Source organism: Marmota monax, unplaced genomic scaffold (genome assembly GCF_021218885.2).
Source record: "Marmota monax isolate L192 unplaced genomic scaffold, Marmota_monax_Labrador192_F-V1.1 WCK01_AAM20220418_F8-fsc00157, whole genome shotgun sequence".
NCBI classification, from domain to species: domain Eukaryota; kingdom Metazoa; phylum Chordata; class Mammalia; order Rodentia; family Sciuridae; genus Marmota; species Marmota monax.
In genome coordinates, this window is record NW_026694573.1 from 423,716 (window position 1) to 447,139 (window position 23,424).

Sequence of the window (23,424 nt, forward strand, 5' to 3'; positions counted from 1 at the left end):
TTCCATGACTGTCTCACACCCTCCAATAGGGAAGAAGAGAGAGTCAGAGAACTTGGCCTCTTGTCTTTGTCACCTGAGTTGAGAAAACAAATCTGTCCTGGGTATCATGTAAGGGTCCTGCCTGCTGCCTATTTTGTCAATAAAGCCCTATGGGTGTGGAATGTAGCTCACTCATTCATGTGCTTGCTCTCACAAGCCACAGCAGAGGTAAGCTGTTGCAACAGAAACCATAATAACCTTGCATAATGAAATAAAAACTGGGTCTCCATAGGAACAGAACTGGAATGGCCAGACATGCATCATGGTCTAACATGCCCTTCCATCCTTCACAGGTATTCTTCAGTCACACCTGAACCTGCCTTGGCACCTACCTGCTTCTTGGAAAACCCCCACAACAGAGCCAGCTGCTCTGGTCAAGGCTCATGTGCTAGGAGCATGGCTGTCTTCTTGGCTCCCAGGAAAGCACAGGCCTTAGGCTGGAGGATCCATATGTGGAAAGTACCAAAAGGATGGGACTCTTTCTAGGGCGAGGCAAAAACAGCCTGGATGAATGTGTTGGGGTGATGACCAGGTCAGCCAAGTGCCCCATAGGCCAGTCTCAACAGACCAACAAGTTTGCTCTGCCTGGAAACTCAAGTTTCTAGCACTTCCTGAACACCACGAGCAATGCCCCAACAGCTACTCTGGGCTCTGGGCTGGACTGGAAATAGCCCACTAAATCTGATTCTGACATCTTTATTCCATTCCTCAAAGACTGGATGGTACTATCACTGCTCTCCCCCCAGGCCCCAGTGTCAGGGCCATAAGCGCCAGGCCCCGTCATTGCAATAACCTTGACAAAAATTTTCTCCCTTAGCAAACCCCTGCCAGGCTCCTCTGAACCATCACATTGGCCCATGCAGATGTGAACAAACCTGAACATAGTTTCTAACAGCTCATGGTCATGTCCCTAGGATGATTCTAGGCCTCCTCAAAGTGAATGCCTGAGAAAAGGTTGCCAACACATAAGCAGTCTATTGTAGCCAACTCCTAAAAACAGAGCCCCCTGTTTCCCAGCTTCTGTGAGAGTGTAGGAATCTTTCTTTTTCTTGTCTTTTTATTTATTTTCTTTGCAATGATGGGGATTTAACCCAAGGCCTCACACATGCTAAGCAAGCACTCTACCACTTAGAATTAAGGAGTAGAAAGGAGGAATGTGAGGGGCTTGAACATAAGTGGAAATCGACTAAAGAATGGAAGGATGATTGAGCACCATGGCAAACAGTTTTAATCCCAGCCACTCAGGAGGAGTGTAACTTCATAAACTAGAGTAGCAAACCCAGATGTGTTTTCCATGGACCAACAAAAAATAAAATAAACCCTTTTTTTCTTTTCTCTTTTTTTTTTGTGTGTGTGTTTGTGTGTGTGTGTGTGTGTGTGGTGTTGGGGATTGTTATGATTTGAATGCGAGGTGTCCCCCAAAAGCTCACACGTGAGACAATGCAAGAAGGTTTAAATATTAGGCTATGAGAGCCTTAACCCAATCCCTGAGGGGATTAATTGAGCAGTAATTGAAGGTGGGTAGAGTATGGCTGAAGGAGGTGGGTCATTGGGGGCATGCCTTTGGAGTATATATTTTATATCTGGTGAATAGATTCTCTCTCGGCTTCCTAATCATCATGCATGTCACTGCCCTCTGCCAAACTCTTCCGCTATGTTGTTCTGCCTCACCTCAAGCCCAAGAAATGAAGTCAGCCTTCTATGAATGGAGACCTCTGAAAACTTTTCCTCCTCTAAAGTTGTTTTTGTCAGCTCTTTTAGTCACAGCAGCAAAAAAGCTGACTAAAACAGGGAATGAAACTAGGGGTGCTCTACCACTGAGCTATACCTCCAGCCCTTTTTTATTTTTAGACAGGGTCTCATAAATTGCCCAGGTTGGCCTCAAATTTGTAATCCTTGTGCCTCAGCCTCCTGAGTGGCTGGGATTAAAACTGTTTGCCATGGTGCTCAATCATCCTTCCATTCTTTAGTCGATTTCCACTTATGTTCAAGCCCCTCTCATTCCTCCTTTCTACTCCTTAATTCTCTCTTTAAAATGCTAGTTGCTTCTGCCAGGGTCAGAATGAAGCCTAGCTCTTTCCCCTACCATTAGTAGTCACCAAATACTTTCTGTTCTTACCTCTTTAACCAGAATCAGGACTCTGATCTAGATCAGGACCACTGGACTGTCAGAGCATGCTCAAAAACTTATGTGCCACCTCAGGTTTGCTTGCTCAATTGGGCAGTCCATGGTGAGGTCCCTCTCCTAGTCCAAGGCGCCAAACAAATGTCTGATGCCATATGGCTGAGAACAACTGCACTTCTTATTTATTTATTTTGGTACCAAGGATTGAACCCAGGGGCACATTACCACTGAGCCACACCCCCAGCATTTTTTATTTTAAGACAGGGTCTCACTAAGTCATTTATGGCCCTGCCAAATTACTGAGGCTGGCCTTGGATTTGCAATTCTCCTGCCTCAGTCTCCCAAACCGCTGGGATTACAGGTGTGCGCCACCTCTGCAACTACTTTTTGCTAAGCACTGGGGCTGAAAATACTCTTGGTTTCAAGTGCTAATTTACCCAGGGCTGGAAGATCCTCCCTCCCCCATCCTTGGAAGCATTTCTTACTACTCCTCCCATGGGAACTTCTTGCCTGACTAAACACTCCTACTTGAGCCTCTGTATGTTCTGTCACTACTTCTAATCAATATATGAAAATAAAAAATAAAACTACCAGAAATAATCTATCTTCTTCTTGCTGACATCACTACCAAGGTTAATCTGGAACATCAATGGCTTTTTGGGGAAACAAGATTTCCCCTAACTGGCTCCTCCTTTCTGTTACCCCTGCTCCTCCTGTTCCTCTTTTTCAGAGGGAGTGGGTGGGAATTGAACCAACGGTCTCATACATGCTCTCCTTCCTCCTCCTACCACCTTCTATCTTCCTTTTGGCTTCCTTACATCATTTGATATATCCTCTTTCAAGCCCCCATCTCTTGTACCCCTCTGTTCTAATCTTTCATTTCCCATTCCAGTTCCTCAACTCTGGATACTCCCTGAAACTTTAGGTACCTTTCTCCAACAGTGGCTCTCAAGGAACATAGGGTTCCCCAAAAGCAACCACTTGAAGCTGAACAAGAAAAAACACTCCCTGGAAGGGTAGAGGTGTAATTCAGTAGTAGATTGCATGCTTAGCATGCCTGGGTTCAATCCTTAGCACTAAAAAAACAAAATTGAAAAACTAATTAGAAATAGATATTTAGACCATGGCCTCCATAAGATTATATATCAGGGCAAAGAAAGATTTTCTCTATAAATACTGGTGGAAGGCTTCAGCCTCACATTAAGCAGATAACCCCTAATTTATTCCATCTGTCAGAAACATATGGCCAGGCACAGAGGCACATGCCTATAATCCCAGTGACTTGGGAGGCTAAAGCAGGAGAATCCCAAGTTCGAGGCCAGCCTCAGCAACTTAGTGAGACCTTGTCTCAAAATAAAAAATAAAAAATATCTGAGGATGCAGCTCAGTGGCAAAGCACATCTAGGTTCAACACCTATTATGCCTCCCCCCACCCCCCGCAAAAAAAGCCAAAATAAAAATATAAAATGGAGGAGAGAGAACAATTTTTCACATAAATTCCTGATTTTATGTTTTGTAAATTGTGTTTTATACCTGCCTAAAAGTTTCCAAAATCTTTTTTATAACTTATAAACTTAGCATTATACTAAAATAGTTACATAATAGATATTCATTGAATAGCTAATTTCTTTCCTTTTTATTTGGTGCTGGGGAATTTTTTTTTTAATTGGTTGCTCAAAACATTACAATGCTCGACATATCATAATTCATACATTTTGGTCCTGGGAATTAATCCAGGGCTTCCTGCAAGCTAAGCACTTGCTTCACTACGGAGTTATACCTCCATTGCCTAAATAATTTCTTTTATTTATTTATTTATTTATTTATTTATTGGTGGTACTAGAGATTGAACCCAGGGACATTCTTCCACTGAGCTACTGTGCTACACCCCAAGCCCTTTTTGTTTTTTTAAATTTTGAGACAGGGTCTCACTAAACTGCTGAGGATGGCCTTGAATTTACAATCTTCCTGCCTCAGCCTCCCAAGTCACTGGGATTACAGGCATGTGCCATTGCACTGAGCCCTAAATAATTTTTAAAAGAAGAAAAAGGACTTCTGGGCACGGTGCAAATGGCTGCCGCCGGCTCCTTGGCGCTGGGTCTGGCCGTCCGCCCAGTCCCTGTGGCTCGCGCTGCCTCTGCAGAGCCGTGGGTGCGGCGCGCATGACCCAGAATCGTGAGTGACCGAGGGGTGTGTTCCTGGGGATCCGGCTTTGAGGATGGTGCCCAAGATGCGACGTGCCTGCCCGACCCAGGGGTCTCAGGAACCTGAAGCAAGAGGCAGCGATGGCAAGTTTGGGGTCTTAGGGCCGCGAGTTCTGGGATTCTGTCTGTGTCACCCAGGAAAGCTGTTGTCCACGCCTGATGGTAGAGCTTACCGCGCCGCCTTCCGCATACGTGCACGCCCTACACCGCCTAGCGCCACCCTGCCCTCCTGCATCTGTCTCTGCAGCGAGCCGGTAGTGGGTGTTGAGGTGTCGCCAGAACCCCAGGACACTAAACCAAGCCTTTCCTTTAAAACTTGTTGCAAGTCTAACCTCCTTGACAGCCTGTGCTTGAAATCCTGAAGGAAATGGACGAATATTACGAGAAGTTTAAACGAGAGACAGATGGTACCCAGAAACACCGAGTGTTACACTGCATCCAGAGGGCCCTGATTCGGAGCCAGGAACTGGGCGATGAGAAGATTCAGATTGTGAGTCAGATGGTGGAGCTGGTGGAGAACCAGACAAGTGGATAGTCATGTGGAACTCTTTGAAACACATCAGGAAATCAATGACACCACTGGCAACAGCGGCAAAGCTGGCCAAGATAAGTCAAAGAATGAGACAATCACGCAGGCAGAAAAGCCGAATAACAAACGTTCCCGGAGGCAGCGCAACAATAAGAATCGAGAAAATGCATCTAATAATCATGACCACGATGGCATCACCTCAGGAACACCCAAGGAGAAGAAAGCAAAGACCTCGAAGAAGAAAAAACGCTCTAAGGCCAAAGCAGAGAGGGAAGCATCCCCTACAGACCTTCCCATAGACCCAAATGAGCCCACGTACTGTCTGGGCAATCAGGTCTCCTATGGAGAAATGATAGGTTGCGACAATGATGAGTGCCCCATTGAATGGTTCCACTTCTCATGCGTGGGACTCAATCATAAACCAAAGGGCAAGTGCTACTGTCCCAAGTGTGTGTGTGTGTGTGGGGGGGGGGGGCAATGAGAAAACAATGGACTAAGCATTGGAGAAGTCCAAAAAAGAGAGAGCCTATAACAGGTAGTTTGTGGACATTCACTAGTAGTGGGGAAAACAGAACCAGCTAGTGTATTTATTACATTGCCACCTGTGCTGAGGTGTGAGGATTGTCAAATGTGTATTTTCAAGGACTGTTGGAGAAGGCACTGTTCCCTTCACAGGGATGGCAGTGACTCTCTCCACCTTTTGTTCTCACTGGTATATGTGTGTAAGAAGACAGTAGTCTGTGGATGGAACTACAAATATAGGTTTCAATTAAACACTTACGTGAGTCTCAAAAAAAAATTGGAAGAAAAAGTGCTGAAACATTATTAAGCCTAGGTATATGCTTTTGGCTTTTTCTCCTCTCTGAAAACCAGGGCTTTGAACACACTAGGCAAGCATTCTACCACTGAGCTCCACCCCCAGCCCTAGTTTCTTGTTACATGATACAGAGGAGTTAGATATTTGGGTCTATTAATAAGCTCAAGAAGAACTAACGTGCTTTCTCCATTAAAAAAAAATGCTGGAACTGGGGATATAGCTCAGTTGATAGAGTGCTTGCCTCACATGCACAAGGCTCTGGATTCAATCCCCAGCACCACACACACACACAAAAAAAGTGCCTAGACAACCAGACACAGTAATGCACACATATTATCCTAGCTACTGAGGAGGCCGAGGCAGGAGGAATACAAGTTTGAAGCTAACCTTGGCAACTCTGAGAGAACTTATCTCAAAATAAAAGGACTGGGGGTATAGATCAGTGATAGCACTCCTAGGTTTAATTCCCAGTACTATGAGTACAAAAAGTTATACTATAAAAAGCAATGCCTCTAGATGTTATATAAGATAATTTATTTATAACAGCAGTCCCTTTCATGTAACATGTTTGACCATGGTGGCTTATTTTAAAACTGACTTTTTTTTTTCCCCTTCCTCTTCCCCCTAACTTCAGGGGAAGCAAGATTAACATTCCTTCTATCCTAGGCCAAGTTATCTGTACTTCTTCGGGCTCACTAACCACAGGAATGAAGAAATGGAGACTAGGGAGGTGGTACCAATGGATGTAAGAAATGGCTATCTCTCAAGGCTACATTTGGATGTGAATTACAACTGCTGATATGCATACTTGGAATTTAGTCTATGTATCCCCTGTTTAAAAGCCCTCTACTCCCCCTGACAGAATTGCAATAACCTCCAAGACAGGAGTCTACTGCCTTCTTATTTGCTAGCAAACCAACAAAACTTCTTTTTCCTTTTTTCTCAAAACCTTGTCCTAATTACTGGGGATAAGAACTGTGTTTTCAGTCTCTTATTCATAAAATGTGCTAATCTACTACTGATACTTGTATATAATACATTCACAATAGTCTACTTCCTAGATTTCTCTGTAAGGTACAAGGTACTAATGGTTAAAAATTATGGGATGGGGGTAGTTCAGTGGCAGAGTGCTTGCCTAGCATGTGTGAGGTCCTGGGTTTTATTCCCAGCACCATCACTGAAAAAATAAATTATATATAAACACACACACTGACAAAACTACTAGCAACAGAGCTGTGGTTGTAGCTCAGTGATAGAGCACTTGCCTAGCACTTGTGAGGTACTAGGTTTAAGTCTCAGTGCCACATAAAAATAAATAAATAAAATAAAGATCTAAAAACACAGTGTAAAAAAAAAAGCAAAGGCAAACAAATGTGCAAATATTGGTGGAAAACAGGATGTGTTTTTACATGAAAAGTATGCCAAGAATGTAGAATGTGTTTTTGTTACAGGGAAGAGAAAAATTTTGTCTAAAAGTAAAATAAGAAAGAGGGAAATTATAGGAAAAATCCTGAATGGATATAGAAAGTTGTAGGTTTGCAGAAAAAGGATTCTATGTTTCAAGCTCAAAGCAGGCTAGGATTAAGGGGATTTATATATAAAGTTTTTTTAAATGAGCATTACTATCAACAGTGTACTGATGTAAAAACTAGAGTGTGTTTTTCTCTCTGTTAAAACAACAAAGTTGCAAGTTTAAGTAAATGTCCACAAGGTCTATTTTGTTTTAAACCTATCCAATGAGTCATCCCTGTTCTTTATTTGATATATTCTTTTTCTTATTTTCTTTCTAATTCTTACTATGGTTATTTTCTCTTAAATACCTGAACGTATCGAGCAAGTTCATAAAAGCTCTCTTAATGTCCTTGTCTATTAATTCCATTTTCTTTGCCATTTATGTATCTTTTTCCATTGCCTGATTTTTCTCCTGTTACTGGGTACACTTTTATTTCTTCTCTGCATGTTTTAAGTGTGTAGTCATTTTAGACATGGTGAATTTATGCTGAGTGCTCAGTTTCGCAGTGTCCTTTTCCAAAGTGTTAACCTTTCTTCTGTCTGTGTTCCAACTGCAGAGTAACTTGATCTCTTTTTATCTTTTATCTTTTTTTTAACTTGGTCTTTTGATTTTTAATTAATTTTTAAAATTAAAAAAATAAATAAACAATAAAGTTGGGGCTGGGGTTATAGCTCAAAGGTAAAGCGCTTGCCTCACAAATGTGAGGCCCTGGGTTCGAGCCTCAGCACCACATAAAAATAAATAAAATAAAGATTGTCTCAATCTTTAAAAAAAAAAAATCTTAAAATAAATACATAAAACAAAGTTGTTGGGTATGGTAGCACATGCCTGTAACCCAGAAACTCAGGAGGCCAAGACAGGAGAATCACAAGTTCCAGGATAGCCTCAGCAATTTAGTGAGACCCTATCTCAAAAATTTTAAAGGGCTGGGCATGTAGTTCAGAGGTTAAGTGCCTCTGGGTTCAATCCCCAGTACCAAAACAAAACAAAACATTCCCTGCATTTTTTTTTTTTAAACCATGCTATGGATTAAACCCAGGGCCTTAAGCATGCTAGCCAAGTGTTCTATCCTAAACTACACCCCTATTCACCTCAGCCCCTAGCACCTACAATTTTTTTATTTTTATTTTTTTGTAGTTGCAGATGGACAGAATGCCTTTATTTTATTTGTTTATTTTTTTTTATGTGGTGTTGAGGATCGAACCCAGTGCCTCATGCATGGTAGGCAAGCGCTATGTACAGAGCTACAGCCCCAGCCCCATATTTTTGTTTTTTTGGTACTGAGATTGAACCTAGGGGCACTTTTTTTGAGCTATATCCCTAGCCCTTTTTGTTTTGTTTTTGAGACAGGGTCTATGCCAATTTGCTGGGGCTGGCCTCAAACTTGAGACCCTCCTGTCTCAGTCTCCTAAATCTCTAGGATTATAGGTAGGTACCACCATCTCAGTTTTTGGTACTTTTTCAACAATCTGCCTAGAATATAATAAGGATTCTTTATCATATCAAAATAAGTTCCTGTGTTTCATGCAATCATTATTGTATCCTGGTTATCTAAAATTTCGTCTTCTCAAGTTAAAAGAGTTAATCTTTCACGGTCTTGTTATTGCTTATATTTACTTTTATCTTTAATTATTTTACTGGTATGGCAGATGGAATTCCCTGCTTCAGTTCAAGTCAGCCAAGCTCTACAACTGAGCTACACTCTCCATCCGTGTCACAATAATCTCAATGTCATTTCAATTAAATAGGTAACTAAGTTAGGGCTGAGGATATAGCTCAGTGGTAAAGCTTATAAGGCCATGAGTTAAATCCTTAGCACTGCAAAAGAAAAAAAAAATTCTGTATAACCTTTCTCAAGTTACATTTGTATCGGTAAAAGTTAATTTAAGGACTTCAGAAATTGGGTGAAGTCCCTAGTAATTTGTCAATGCCCATTATATATCTTCATATAATGTTAGCAGTCACACAGTCATAATTATAATCATTATTTAAAAACTTGGTGGGGTCACCAAAACAATTTTGCATCATTTTGTAAAGAACTCTTATTAAACCTTTAATCACCTCACGTTCAGTCTTTAATCATCACAAATAGCTGTTTTACTCTGATGCTTTCTTAAAAGCTCTTGCAATCAATTACAGGCCAAAGTGCTTCGTCTCCAATACCACGGAAAGGCCTCTGAAGGCAACTCTGAGGCACAGGCTTCTGATGGTATCACTTTGAGACCATGCCACTGGGCTGGGACAGGGTCTCCAGAATTCCAGCTGAGAATCTCATGGGGTCATGATACTTGGGGTCAAAACAAAAATTAGGGGGCTGGAGATGTGGCTCAAGCGGTAGTGCGCTCGCCTGGCATGCGTGCGGCCCGGGTTCGATCCTCAGCACCACGTACAAACAAAGATGTTGTGTCAGCCAAGAACTGAAAAAATAAATATTAAAAAAAAAAAAATTAGGTATAGGGACTGGAGGTGTAGCTCAGCAGAAAAGTGCATGATTAGCATGCATGAGGCTGTGAATCTTCACCACCAGCAAACACACACACACACACACACACACAAACACAGCCTTTCTCTGGGGTGGGGGCTTAGATCAGTGGTAGAGCACTTGCATGCTCAAGGACCTGGGTTCAATCCCCAGCACAGGAAAAAAAAAATGTGCTTTGATTATCTTTGCTCAAAAAGAGGTTATTTTTTGTTCAACATCTCTAATAATGAAAGAAATGCAAATCAAACCTATTCTAAGATTTCCTCTCACACCAGTCAGAATGGCAGTTATCAAGAATACAAACAACAATAAATGTTGACAAGGATGTGGGGGAAAAGGCACACTCATATATTGCTGGTGGGACTGCAAATTGGTGCAACCAATCTGGAAAGTAGTATGGAGATTCCGTAGAAAATTTGGAATGGGACCACTATTTGACCCAGCTACCCCACTCCTCAGTCTATACCCAAAGGACTTAAAATCAGCATACTATAATAATGCAGCCACATCAATGTTTACAGCAGCTCAATTCACAAGAGCTAAACTGTAGAACCTTTCAATAAATGAATGGACAAAGAAACAGTGGAATATTACTTAGCATTAAAAGAGAATAAAATTATGGCATTTGCAGGTAAATGGATAGAGTTGGAGAATATCATGCTAAGTGAAGTAAGCCAATCCCCAAAAAACAAAGGCAGCATCTGATAAGTGGATGCTGATCCATAATTGTGGGGGGTGGGGGAGAAATGGAGGAACTGTGATTTGGCAAAGGGGAGAGGGCATGAGGGCAGGAAAGATGGTAGAATGAGTTGGACATCATTACCCTAGGTACATGTATGACTGTACATATGGTGTGACACTTCATCATGTACAACCAGAGAAATAAAAATTTGTGCTGCAACTATGTACAATGAATCAAAATGCATTCTGCTGTCATATATACTTAATTAAAATAAATTAGTTAATTAAAATTTTTAAAAAGAGGTTATTTTTAAGTTAGGTCTTTTTTTGTGGTTGTTGTTTTGGTACCGGGGATTGAACTCAGGGGTACTCAAACACTGAGGCATCTCCCCAACCCTATTTTGTATTTTATTTAGAGACAGGGTCTTTTTTTTTTTTTTAGAGAGAGAGAGAGAATTTTTTAATATTTATTTTTCAGTTTTCGGTGGACACAACATCTTTATTTTATTTTTATGTGGTGCTGAGGCTCGAACCCAGCGCCCTGCGCATGTCAGGCGAGCACGTTACCGCTTGAGCCACATCCCCAGCCCCAAGAGACAGGATCTTGATGAGTTGCCTAGTGCCTCGCTGTTACTGAGAATGGCTTTGAACTTGTGATCTTCCTGCCTCAGCCTCTCAAGCCACTGGGATGGCGGGCGCCACTGCGCCCAGCTATTTTTATGTTTTGATGGAGAAGTATAATACACCTTTATAGGTTATCAGATTCTGATTTTTTTATGATCTACCTATAAATTGGGTTGGACCTTGATTTCTTATTCATTTTGCCAGCCCTTAAATACTCAGATACACTTTCCTTCAATATTTGGCTACAGAGCACCAAAATGTTGTTTTTGATTTTTCTTCTTCCATTCTGACTTGGTGTCACTGAGAACAAAACCTGATAGTCTGAATCTTTACTGGGACTCGAGCTGGCTGTCCTGCCCTATCAGAATCTGAAAAAGCACTGCAGGCTAAAGCCAGGCAATTTGATAATAGACTTCAAAGAACTCATCACCACACTAAATAGTCTATGTGCAACCGTCGTGCCTAGAGCTGCTACCACATAAGCCACGAAGTCCTCTCCAACTCCTACAAGTTTCATACTCTGCTCCAAGAAATAACTACAATGCTGACACTGATGTCTATGCCTTCACCACACACATTCGGACTTCAAAATCTGGGCAATCCATGAAGCTGCTACTGCTGTCCACATTCTACCACTTAAAAAGACAGTTAAGAGGGACTGGAGTTGTGGCTCAGCGGTACAGCGCTTGCCTAGCATGTGAGGCACTGTGTTCGATTCTCAGCACTGTATATAAATAAATTAATTACATAAAGGTCCATCAACAAGTAAAAAAAAAAAATTTTTTTTAAAAGACACTTAAGATTCAGACACCCAGAAATTACTGCCCGCTAGTCTCAAAAGCTGGGTTTAGGCACACACCTGTAATCCCAGCAATTTAGGAGGCTAAGGCAGAAGAACGGCAAGTTCAAAGCCAGACTCAGCAACCCAATGAGGCCCTAAATAACTTAGTGAGACACTGTCTCAAAATAAAAAAAATTAAAAAGGGCTGGGGATGTGGCTCAGTGGTTAAGCGCCCTTCAGTTCAATTCCTGATACCCCGCCCCCCCAACAAAAGCTGGGTTTAGAGGTCAACTCCAACCATTAACCTTTATTTTTCTATTTTCACTGAAATGCTCCTCATTAAATACCTGATCACTTACACCATACAGCAAATATCTTCATCCTAGTTCAGCTAGTCCTTCACAAACAAAAGGCTATGGAACAGAAAATGGACTTCTATTATTAGGGAAGAAGAATGTCTCTTGAACAAGAACACTGACAAGATCCTCTCTGTCCAAACTCCAACCATTAAGGCTCCTTCTAAATACTAAGTTTCTAATAGCTCATGACTGCATCCCTAGGATAGCCCTAACCCCCTCAAAATGCCTAAGAAAATTCAAGAATGCAGCAAAATTCAAGGGCCCCGGGGCAAATCCATTTGGCCTTCCCAGGAACCCACCCTCCTTCCCTGATTTTTGTAAATGCTTACTTCCTTGACCCTACTGCACTCTTTACTCCCCCATACCCCTGTGAAACACTCAGTCACCTCTGCACAAATCAGAATGGAGCTCAACTCTTTCCCCTACTATTACTAGTTCCTGAGTAAAATTTGTTTTTGCCACATCAACTAGTGTCGAGTTGTATTTCTCTGTGATATGCTGTCCTCCTCATTGAGCCTTGCAGGGTACCCCAGAGTCCCTCCAGGAAGCAGCAAGTACTGAGGCATGGAGAACCATGTTTAATAAATGCAGTAGGGCATCAAAATCTCTGGCTGGAAAAATCTGAAATGCTGATCTGCTAGCAGGGCAGGTGTGGCGAGCCTCCTGCAATAACACAAAGCTCAGCCTTGGGGGGTCCTGGACTCTGATTGGTCCCCCTTCCAGGTCAGGAAGCCACTCGCTTGCATACTCTTCCTGGGTCCCTAAAACTCTCTGATCTGAGGGTCTGATCCTTATCTAAGGACCAAGTAGGATCCTCCAGTGGGTCGGGTCCTGGTTTTGCCACATCCTCACCAGGTCAAGCTATGCTCCAGGGATAGACCTACCCTTTCAGTCTGTAAGTCTTGATCCCCATCCGTGGTAGAAGAACAGATTTCCTACCCTGTCTCGAGGCTCCAACTCCAGCACAGATCTTCAAATAACCACCTCCCCATTACACACACGCACACACACAGTCTGGTGCCCAGACCCTGTCCAGAGACCCTCACAGAAGATCAGAACCCCTAAAGGCTATCCAAATTCCCCATCCTTCCAAAACTCCCCACTTTAAATACATCTTCCAACCCAGGTCCGCAGACCCACGCCCAAGGGCAGATTCCTACACTCCGGCCCAAATTCCCCAGCTCAGGTTGGAATCACCAACCCAGGTCCGGAGACTCTCCTACTCTTTCACTGCCGGCCAAATACCCCACCCATAAGCCCATCCCTTGGCTCACCAGCTTACTCACCTCGCTCAAGGCCGCGCTCCCTGGACTGCCGGACGCGCTGGGCGCAGGCAGCGCGGAGGGCAGCCCCGGCAACTGAGAGGTCCCGACACGATGGCGGCGATGGCGGCGGCTCTGCGGGGGCCCGGCCGGCGCTTCCGGTGGCGGACGCAGGCCTTGGCGGGAGGGGTGCGGGGTGCGGCTCGGGGCGTGGCAGGTAGGGTGGGCGACCTAGGGAGCGACCGAATCCCTGAGGCTGGGGGCGGGGGTGCCCACGTGGGGGTGTCCGCGTGGCCTGGTACACGGTGAAGTGCGTAGGTGTCGACGTGGGGGGTGTTCTTGTGCGGGCGGGCGTGCCCGTGCTGACCCTGGGTAGGGCATGTATCCATAGGAGAGTACTCCTGGGTTGGGGGACGGGGTATCCGTACGGAGATTGTTCAGTGGGGGTGTTGGCTGCTTCTAGCTAGGTAGCCTCCTCAGATGGGGAAACAGGTTGGTGGACTTGCGGAGATCATCCAGTACTGGCTGCACCTGCAACCTCCAGGAGCTGTCTCTCCCCACCCCCACCCGCCGCCACCCCAGCTCAATATTAACTGTAGTTCTGACTAGGATGATGTCCCCACTCTTGGGGTCATCTGGCACCCCACGGGCCACACCATGAGCACCTCCTCATCGAACCACTGGCTATGGTAGGGAATGAATGAGAGGAAACTAAGACCAATGGGTTCTGGGGACCCAATGCACATGGGAGTCTGTGTTAGGGAAAGACTGAGCCTCATTGACCAAATTAGGACAATAATCATTAACTTTAAGTGGCCAGAAGTCTGGATCCTTATTAGGACTCAAGTTGTCTTGCAGCTGTCCTGTCCCATCCAAGCTGAAAAAGCACTGCAGGCTAAAGTCAGACAATTTGATATAGACTTCAAAGAACCCATCACCACACTAAATAATCTGTGTGCAGAGGATAGGCAAGTCACTCAGAACAGTTCACACTGCACCCTACAGAACTGGCAACAGTGCCACCACATCTGGGATGGTGAGGCCAGTCCCATGCATGAACCTGCACAGTAACCACCCCACCACCATTGCCCCAGCGCTATTCCCTGGACTTTAGTGACAGAGCTCAACTCTCCCCCATGGGAGTGAGTGTGGAGGGCTGTGAGTAAGGACACATCACGGCATCTTCACAAAAATGGCTGCCTGGGAAGCAGAGTGGCTGGCACTCAGCCAGCAGTTGATTCAGGAGGGATTGCTGCTGACTGCATATATGAATGGGCAGAGCTGTTAGTGTTGGAACCTTGGGATGCCTTGGGGCTGAAGGTGGCCCTACAGAGCCCCAGGAGGTGGTCACCATGTCCTGAGGTGAAAACCTAGAGGAACCTAAGTCTGCTCTTATGGGTTACCTATGCTGACCCTGAGACTTTGGAAAGTGCTATCTTTTGGAGCCTCCTTGTTGCATATGTCAGGTAGGAACATTCATATGGATTAAATGCACCCATATCAGTGAAGCTATTACCCTGTTTAGTGGCATTAAAAGATCCATTAGTGCATTAACAGGAGCAGTGCTTGTGGTCACACATCCAGGGCCTTCAGGCTGGTGGGTAACTGTGGCCTTGGGGCCAGGCATTTCATTTTAGCTGGGCAGGAGGCACTGCTGCCCTGAGGATTCTGTTCCTGGAACCCAGGGAGTGCTGGCAGTAAGTGGAAGACCCCAGGACCTTCTGGAGTCATAGTCTAGGCCCTGGAGAAGGTGCCAACTCTCTTAACGATGATTCCAGAATCCAATTTTGAGTCTCCTCCATTTCAGCCTGACAGTTTCTCCTTTCAGAGAAGAAACATCTTCCCTTTTGAGCTTGAGGGAACAGCTGATATAACTCCTGAATGGGAACTAGAATGACAGCACTGCTGGAGTCATCTGTCACCCTAACACCTGCTAACAGAAAAGAGCTTGAAGCAGGAAGAATAGTTTTTCAGGAATCTCCTGAAGGTGACTCCCTTAGGGGTGGCCAGCCCACCTACAGGTACACAACCATTTTGCAGGTCTTCTTACCCTTGTTAGAACATTGTACCACTCATTTGGTCTTTGCCATACTCACTGGGCTCCTGTTCTTAGCTGGCCCTGTACTAGGCATTGGATCCAGAAAGGAACAGAAAATTAAAAAATAATGTGGTAAGAAGGTAGAGATGAGGCAAAGACAAGTTCTGGAGCCAAGCCCTGTGGGCAGGGAGGTTGTGACCGGCTCAAGTGATTGAAGGCCAGGTTGTTAGTTTTCCCATCAAGTAATACCTGCTGTGCTCAGTCCCACCTCATCCACCTTTGGAGTACTTGCTCTCAACAGGCTACTCAGAGCCTCCCAAACACTTGGAGATATCTTGCACTTGCAAACTGCTCTACTGCAGGACCTTTTTCCAAATGTTAATCAGGCTGAGAGTGCTCCTAGTTATGCACAGGGAGATAGCAAAGGGCCCAAGATAAGTCCACAATTCACAAACAGCCAGTCCTGTTTGCTGGCTGATAGCAGGCAGGCAGAGGGCAGGCAGAGGGCTTTGGGGCAGGACAACTCTGGACAACCCGCTCTGGTTACAGGAAGGACAGGTATTTGCAATGGAAGGTAGGACTCTCCAGGACGAAGCATTGCTTCCCCTACCCTCAATCCCTTGAGCCTCTGCCCTGCTCCCACCTCATCCCTAGTAGCAGGAGAGGAGAGAGACCCTGACCCATATTTTTGTGATTCCTGGAGCTCTGTGGCAGTCTTCCCTTCTACCACCAGTTGTCCTTGGTACTTTTGGCTCATACTAAAACCATCAGAATAATTTACAGCTTGTCAGGCTTTTTCAGAGTCCTTGAATTGAACATGGAATTGGGTGTGCTTTATAATGGCTGCTTGAGTTAGCTGTGACTCCTTTGTGTTCATTCGTTCAAATAATGGCTGCTGGACAGGACTTTGAGTGGGTCTAGTTGTGAGGCAGGCCAGTTGCAAGCCATAGGCCTCCTTCAGGCTCCAGTTCTGTGTTCCTATAAGAGTACAGGCCCTGTTTGCTCAGCCAGAGACCCTGAGGTGCAAGGAAGCCCCAGCATATCCTCTTCATCCTTGCCAGACCAAGAAGGCCGGTGGCTGCAAAGACAGACACAGCTTTTCCCCCACAGATGCTAGATTTTGATGCTGGTAGGGGAAGATGCCTCAGCCTTGGATGGCAGGCACTTTGGTCATGGGACCCCTGGGCCTTACTTGGAAACAGTGGCCAACTTCAGAGGATGGCATTTCAGGCAGGCTCATGTCTGTAGAGGTACTGAAGGCACTATTTGTTTATATCCTGGCCTGGTACCAGTCCTCACCATGCCCTAACCCTGATACTTTTCTATTATTCCTTCCTCGATGGAGTGGCCTGATGCCTGGTGCTGGGTATCCCCAACTTCAGGCCCAGGTTAAAGCATTCTCCCCTCTCCTTCCTTCATCTTCACCCATCACCTGTTACTTGCCTGCCTTTCATACAGCAGCTTGCAGAGTGGAGGAGTGAGACAGCAGACTGGTCAGAAAGGCTCTGAGCAGCCCTCTGTGCTGTGAGTAAGCTATGGTGTGAGCTTCCAAAAGGGATCCCAGGGAGGAAGCCTGAGCCCAGGCAGCTCTACTGGTGTCCAGGGTCCTTTCCCTCCTATACTTTACCATGTAGTCTGGCACACTGAAACACCTTTGTTTGTCACAGACTTCCATGTGGCGGGGGGCTGTACTTTTTCTTCTTGCTAACTTCTAACAAAGGATCACCTTTACAACTGGAACAAACATGAACTCAAGGAAAATATTTTAGTTCTGTCTGGCTCAGAACACTGAAGGTTAAATTCTGAGAAGTGCTGCCAGGGTGTGAGTGGCAGTGTGGTAGGGAGAATGGTCTGCAAAGGTGTTCATGCACACCTGCTGCCAACTTTGCCTCACTTTGCTTAGATTCTGGCTTTGTGTGGAAGACATGTATGGAGTCACTTTCTGCTCTGATTCATGATGCTGATGTGTTTTCAGCCCTAACTGCCACAGGATGGAATTTTCCATCCTAATATGGAATCGCCCATCCTGATAAAATAAATGCTGCACCATGTTTAAACAGAGACCCTTTGGAGATCACAGGGGCTCTTCTGGTTCTGATTTCTTTACTTCTCACCTCATTCTTTCCTTAGCAGGACAACAGGACTATGATCTCCTGGTGATTGGTGGGGGATCTGGTGGCTTGGCTTGTGCCAAAGAAGGTATGTATGTCCCTGGAGAGGTGGCATTGTGGACGTGGGCCTCAGTATCCACAAGTAGAGTACAGCTGACCTGCTTGGTCACCCAAGCAACCTCCTAGTTATGCCCTGCTTCCCACCATGGCATAGTTTGGTGTCTGCCACACATGGCAGTCACAGCAGTACTTGAAGTCTGAGCACAGTCTTTACTCAAAGTGGAGGTCCTTGGGCCTCACAGGATCTGACCTCATCCATCCAATTTCAGCAGCTACCCACCCCCACTGCCCTGCCTCCTTACTGTTCTGCACATCCTTTCAGAAGTGCTTATGTCCTTCTTGCCCTGGCAGCTTGATTTGTTGGTCTGTTGTTTGCCCACCAGGTTAGCTGGGGGTCTCACTCATCTCTCTTCAGTCTTTGCTGAGATGGCTATACTTAGAACTGCACACTCCCACTGTATAATCCCTGTCACTAGCTCCTCTTCCTTGTTCTTAGTGCTTTGCCTTCCCAAAGAGACCACAGTTGCCTCTGCAAATCATGTCTGGACCTAAGTCTGGTACTCAGTAAAGACATGGTGGATGATACATCCAGAGACCTTACCTTTCAGTTCACTGATAATCTAGTAGTGCAGTTCACTGGGACTCATTGAACTGCTATAGGAAACTTGCAGTCTAATTGTTGATCCCTTCCCGCCTCCTCTCTTCTTGCTTTTCTTTTCTTTTTTTTTTTTTTTTTTTGGTACCGGAGATTAAATTCAGGGACACTGGACTGATGAGCCACATTCCCAGCCCTATTTTGTATTTTATTTAGAGACAGGGTCTCACTGAGTTACTTAGTGCCTTGCTTTTGCTGAGGCTGGCTTTGAATTCACGATCCTCCTGCCTCAGCCTCCAGAGCTGAGCCACTGTGCCCAGCCTAGTTTGCATTTTCTAAAGTTTTATATAGATGGAATCATATATAAAACTTTCACTGACTTCTTTCACTTTGCATCTTTATTTTGAGAATCATCCCTGTTGCTACATGTATGTACAGTTTATTCTTGTTTATTGATGAACAGTATACCACCTGTAGGAATTTGATCACCTGCATATGGTCATTTTTGTTTTTGTTTGTTGGTTTTGGCTATTGAATATGGTGCTGCTGTAAACATTTGTATGTATGTTTCTGGGGATGTATGTTTAAAATTCTCTTGGGTAAATGCCTAAATTTGGACGAATTGAGTCGTGATATATCTCTAATTTAGATATTTTTTTTTTCATTTCTCTCAGCAGTATTTTGCAGTTTTCATTATACAGATCTTTCACATCTTTTGCTGGACTTACCCCTTTTTCATATAACAGTTTTGAAATATGTCACATACCATGTGATTTACTCATTCTGTGTACATTATTCAGTGTTTTTAAAAATATATTTGCAGAATTGTTCAACTAGCACCACAATCAACTTTAGAACATTTTCATCTCCCTACCCTGAAATACTCTGTACCCATTAGTACATTCCCTCTTCTCTTTGCTCCTGGCACCCTCACTCAGCTACTTCCTGTCTCTTTGTGGATTTGCCTGTTTTGGAATGGGATCATACTGGTCTTTTGTCATTGTTCCTTTTACTTAGCATGTTGTCTTCTGTGTTCATCCATGATACAGCTTTTGGTTCCTTCTGTGGTGGTTAATTTACATTGTACATATAGATCATATTTTGTCTATGCATTTGTTAGGTGACTGACATTGAGTCATTTAAACCCTCTTTTCAGCTATTATGAGCAATGCTGCTGTGAACATCTATATGTTGGTTTCTTTTTTAAAATTTTTTTTAGTTGTAGATAGACACAATATCTTTTTATTTATTTGTATGTGGTGCTGAGAATCGAACCCAGTGCCTCACACGTGGAAGGCAAGCGTTCTACCACTGAGCTAGAGCCCCAGCCCCTATATGTAAGTTTTTGTGTGGACATATGTTTCTGTTTCTCTTTGGTATTTACCTAGGAGTGGAGTCATAATAGTAACATCTGGGTCATAAGGAAACTCTATGTTTAATCTTTTGAGGAATTGTCAGTCTTCCAAAGTGACTGGCATCATTTACAATGCCATCATCAATGTACCAGGTTCCACCTTCTCCATATCCTCACTAATTCTTTGTTATCTGTCATCTTAAGTAGGTATGAATGGTATTTCATTGTGGTTGATTTACATTTCTCTAATAATTAGCATTGTTGAGCATCTTTTCTTGTGCTTATTAGAAATTTTTTTGAGGAATGTCTATTCAAAATCTTTGCCTATTTTTTAAAATGAATTGTCCCCCCCCCCCACATACACACACACACACAATACATATGTTCATATCTCCAAGTTTTTCTTCTATGTCTGGATCTGTAGACTCCAGATGTAACCAAGAAAATTTTTGATAACTTGCCTTTATTTATTTGGGGGTTGTAGATGGACACAATACCTTTATTTTATTTATTCATTTTTATGCATTGCTGAGGTTCAAACCCACTGCCTCACACATGCTAGGCAAGTGCTCTCCCATTGAGCTACACCCTCAGTCCTGATTACTTGCCTTTTTAATTAAGGCTGTGAATACTCTTACAGGTTCAAGTTTTTATACATTCAAAACCATTTCTGGTATCTTTTGAGTTTATCTAAGCCATTAATTTGACTAATGAGTCCTACTTTCAAAGCATTTCTAACTGTTCTCCAGAATTTAAGAGTTAGCCTATGTTTCTTAGAAATTCTGAAAACACAGAACAAACAGGAACCAAACTAAGGGGTCTGAGTTATAGCGAGGAATGAAGCAAGAAGGAACACTTCCTTAACATAGAAGGCCCTGGGTTCAATCCTCAACACTGCAAAAGTTTGATAAGTAAGATAATAAGAGAAAAATCTTACATACTTACCCATGTATTTCCCATTTCTAGTGTTCTTCATTTCTTTGTGTAGAGACATTTTTTACCTATTATCATTTTTCTTCTACCCCCTTTTTTTTTTCTCAGTACTAGAGCTTGAACCCAGGGGCACTACCACTGAGTTATATCCCCAGCTGTTTTAATAAGTTTATTTATTTTTATTTTGAGACAAGATCTTGCTAAGTTGCCAAGGCTGGCCTCAAATTGCAATCCTCCTACTGTAGCATCCTGGGTAGCTGGTGTTACTGGTGTCTACCACCAAGCCCTTCACTTTTCTTCTACCTTGAAGATGTTCTTAAACAATTCTCACAACATGGTTCTAGTGGTAATAGGTTCTTTTAGCTTTTTTTTTTTCTTCCCCAGTACAGGGAATTGAACCCAGGGCCTTGCACATGCTAAGCAAGTGTTCTACCAGTGAGGTACATTTCCAGTCCTTTTTATTTTTATTTTGAAACAGGGCCTCACTAAGTTGCTGAGACTAACCTCAACTTGATCTTGCCTCAGCCTCCCAAGTGGCTGGGATTATAGATGTGTCCCATTACCACTCCCAGTTTGCCTTTAATTTTTAAAAGACATTTTCTTGGGGAATAGAATTCAAGTAGACAGTTTTTTTCTTTAGTATTTTAAAGATTTTGCCCCTTTCTCTTTTCACTTGTACTATTTCCAATGAGAAATTATAACAAAGTCTCTTTGAAATTAAAAGCCCCAAAGTACTTTTTGCTTCCCAACTTCCTGGTGACTGATTTTCTGCATCCAGAGTTTCTTCATGCTAAGAATGTAAACTGGAGAAACTACCCTCTGCCCTGGAGCTGTCACCAAGGAAACTAAAATTGTAACAAAGTTCTTGTTAGCACAACCTAGCTAAATCTACATGTGTATATTTTCTGGTTTACGATTTTATAAATTGTAATTGCTTCTATGGGACCACTTCTATAAGACCAGCAGAGACAGATTCGTTGCTTTTCCTCATTTTAACCTAACTGCAATTAAATTCATTTTTCCTTTTATTTCTTAGTTGTGCAGGCACCCAATTCCAGTCAGTCGGAATCTTGGCAGGTTCTCTGGCTTGGTTTCTGGTGACAAAATGTGCTGCCATCTTTATCTTTGTTGCTCATTAGTATATCTTTTTTTTCTCTGACTGCTTTTTGAATTTTCTTTCTTCATTGTTTTTGAGCAATGTTGTTTGTTGTTATTGTTGCTTTATTTGTGGTACTGGGTACTGAATCCAGAGCCTTGTGCATGCTAGGCAAGCACTATCACTAAATTTTGGTGTACCTTGATTAGTTTTCTTATTGTTTTTTTTTTTTTTTTTTTTTCCTAGAGTTTGTTGAGCTTTTTGGGTCTATGGGTTTATAGTTTTCATTAAGCTGTGAAATTTTATAATCATTTTCTCAAATATTTTTTCCATCCCCACCCCCTCACTGTTGGAGATTTTAATTACATGTATATTAGGCTGCTTTTCATTAAAACAAACAAATAAAAAAATTCTTATTATCTCTGTGTTTTATTTTGTAAATTTCTATTCTTGTTTTCAAATTCACTAATAATAGATTTTGCAGTGTCTAAATCTGTCATTAATACCATTCATTGTATTTTTCATCTTTTATATTATAGTTTTTATCTCTATAAATTAACTTAGGTCCTTGTATCTTCCATGTTCCTCCTTAATTGTTTTGAACATATGGAATAGTTATGAGTGTCTTACTGGTCCTTTGACATTTAAATCAGTTCTTGGTTTCCATTGACTATTTCCATCTTTATGTGTTGTATGTATTTTCTTGCTTCTTTGTTTGCCTAGTAATTTTTGGTTGAATGCCAAACATTTTGAATTCACCTTGTTGGGTTCTGGACATTTTCGTATTTCTAGAAATATTATTAAGGTTCATTCTGGATGTAGGTAACTTATTAAGAAAGGGTTTGATCCTTCTGCCTAGTATTTGTTAGGTGAGGACTAATTATTCTCAACTCCTGAAGCATGACCTTCCTTAGAACTTATGCATAGTCCCAGGAATTGTATATATATATATTTTATCTGTCTTCTGGGAATGGGCACTATTTCCTGCCCTGTGCAAGTGCTGTCTGCTCTAATCCTTTTGGTAGTTCAGACTCAGATAGTTTCCTCAAGTGCATGTGCTGATCTGGCTCTTCCCTCTCTTTCTGTCCCATGAACTCTGGACACCTCAGAATCTCAGCCCCTCCTCTCTTTCACTGGGTCTGCCTTACCTGAAATGTTGGATCCAGGAAACTCTATAGTCAATTTCACCTTGTTCACGTCTTGAATCTCGGATCCTTTGTTGCCTAATGTCCAGTGTTTTAATAATTTATTGTTTCATATATTTTGTCTGAATTTTTGGTTGTTTCAGGTGGAAGGCTAAATTTGGCCACTGTTGCTCCATCATGGTCAGACTTGAGAATTTGACATTGATATTTTAATGATTCCCATCAGCCCAAGCTTTTAACTTAAGTGTGGGAATCTTATTTTTTGGACAAGTTTTGGCTAAATTGCCCAGGATGACCTTAAACTTGGCAACCCTCTTGCCAAATGCCCCTGTACCCAGCTGGATTATCATCATTAATCACTTGAGGAAAGTAGATTTTTAAGATGAACTCTTCTGCCAGGTGTGGTAGCACACACTGTAAACCCATCTACTCAGGAGGCTAAGGCAGGAGAATCACAAGTTTGAGGCCACTCTGGGCTATTTGGTGAGACCCTATCTCAAAATAAACTTTTTAAAAGAGATTGTGATTTGCCAGACATGGTGATGCACACCTGTAATCCCAGCAGCTTGGGAGGCTGAGACAGGAGGATCCCAAATTCAAAGCCAGCCTCAGCAACTTAGGTCCCAAGCAACTCAGCAAGACCCTATCTCTAAATAAAATATAAAAAAGGACTGGG

At 43.0% G+C, this 23,424-nt stretch overlaps 2 protein-coding genes and 1 pseudogene across 16 annotated transcripts in view; 2 read left to right on the plus strand and 1 right to left on the minus strand.

Moving 5' to 3' along the window:
* Comt (catechol-O-methyltransferase) overlaps positions 1-13,553 on the minus strand; it is a 31,980-nt gene extending 18,427 nt beyond the window's left edge. The window contains exon 1 of one of the 3 annotated variants that reach the window (XM_058571724.1): positions 13,441-13,553. The gene's annotated coding sequence lies outside the window, so the exon portion shown is untranslated. The remainder of the gene's footprint in view (positions 1-13,440) is intronic. The other 2 variants (XM_046421129.2, XM_058571725.1) reach the window with 2 other exon arrangements.
* On the plus strand, positions 4,388-5,637 carry LOC124076986 (inhibitor of growth protein 1-like; annotated as a pseudogene).
* The window catches only part of Txnrd2 (thioredoxin reductase 2), a 78,084-nt gene continuing 68,184 nt past the window's right edge, over positions 13,525-23,424 (plus strand). For 11 of the 13 annotated variants that reach the window (XR_006846500.2, XR_006846501.2, XR_006846502.2 and 8 more), the window contains exons 1-2: positions 13,525-13,633; positions 17,585-17,653. Coding sequence is in view for 8 of the 13 variants with exons in the window: in XM_058571718.1 (XP_058427701.1) it covers positions 13,531-13,633; positions 17,585-17,653 (172 nt within the window). In the remaining 5 variants the exon portion in view is untranslated. The remainder of the gene's footprint in view (positions 13,634-17,584; positions 17,654-23,424) is intronic. The other 2 variants (XR_009224619.1, XM_046421120.2) reach the window with 1 other exon arrangement.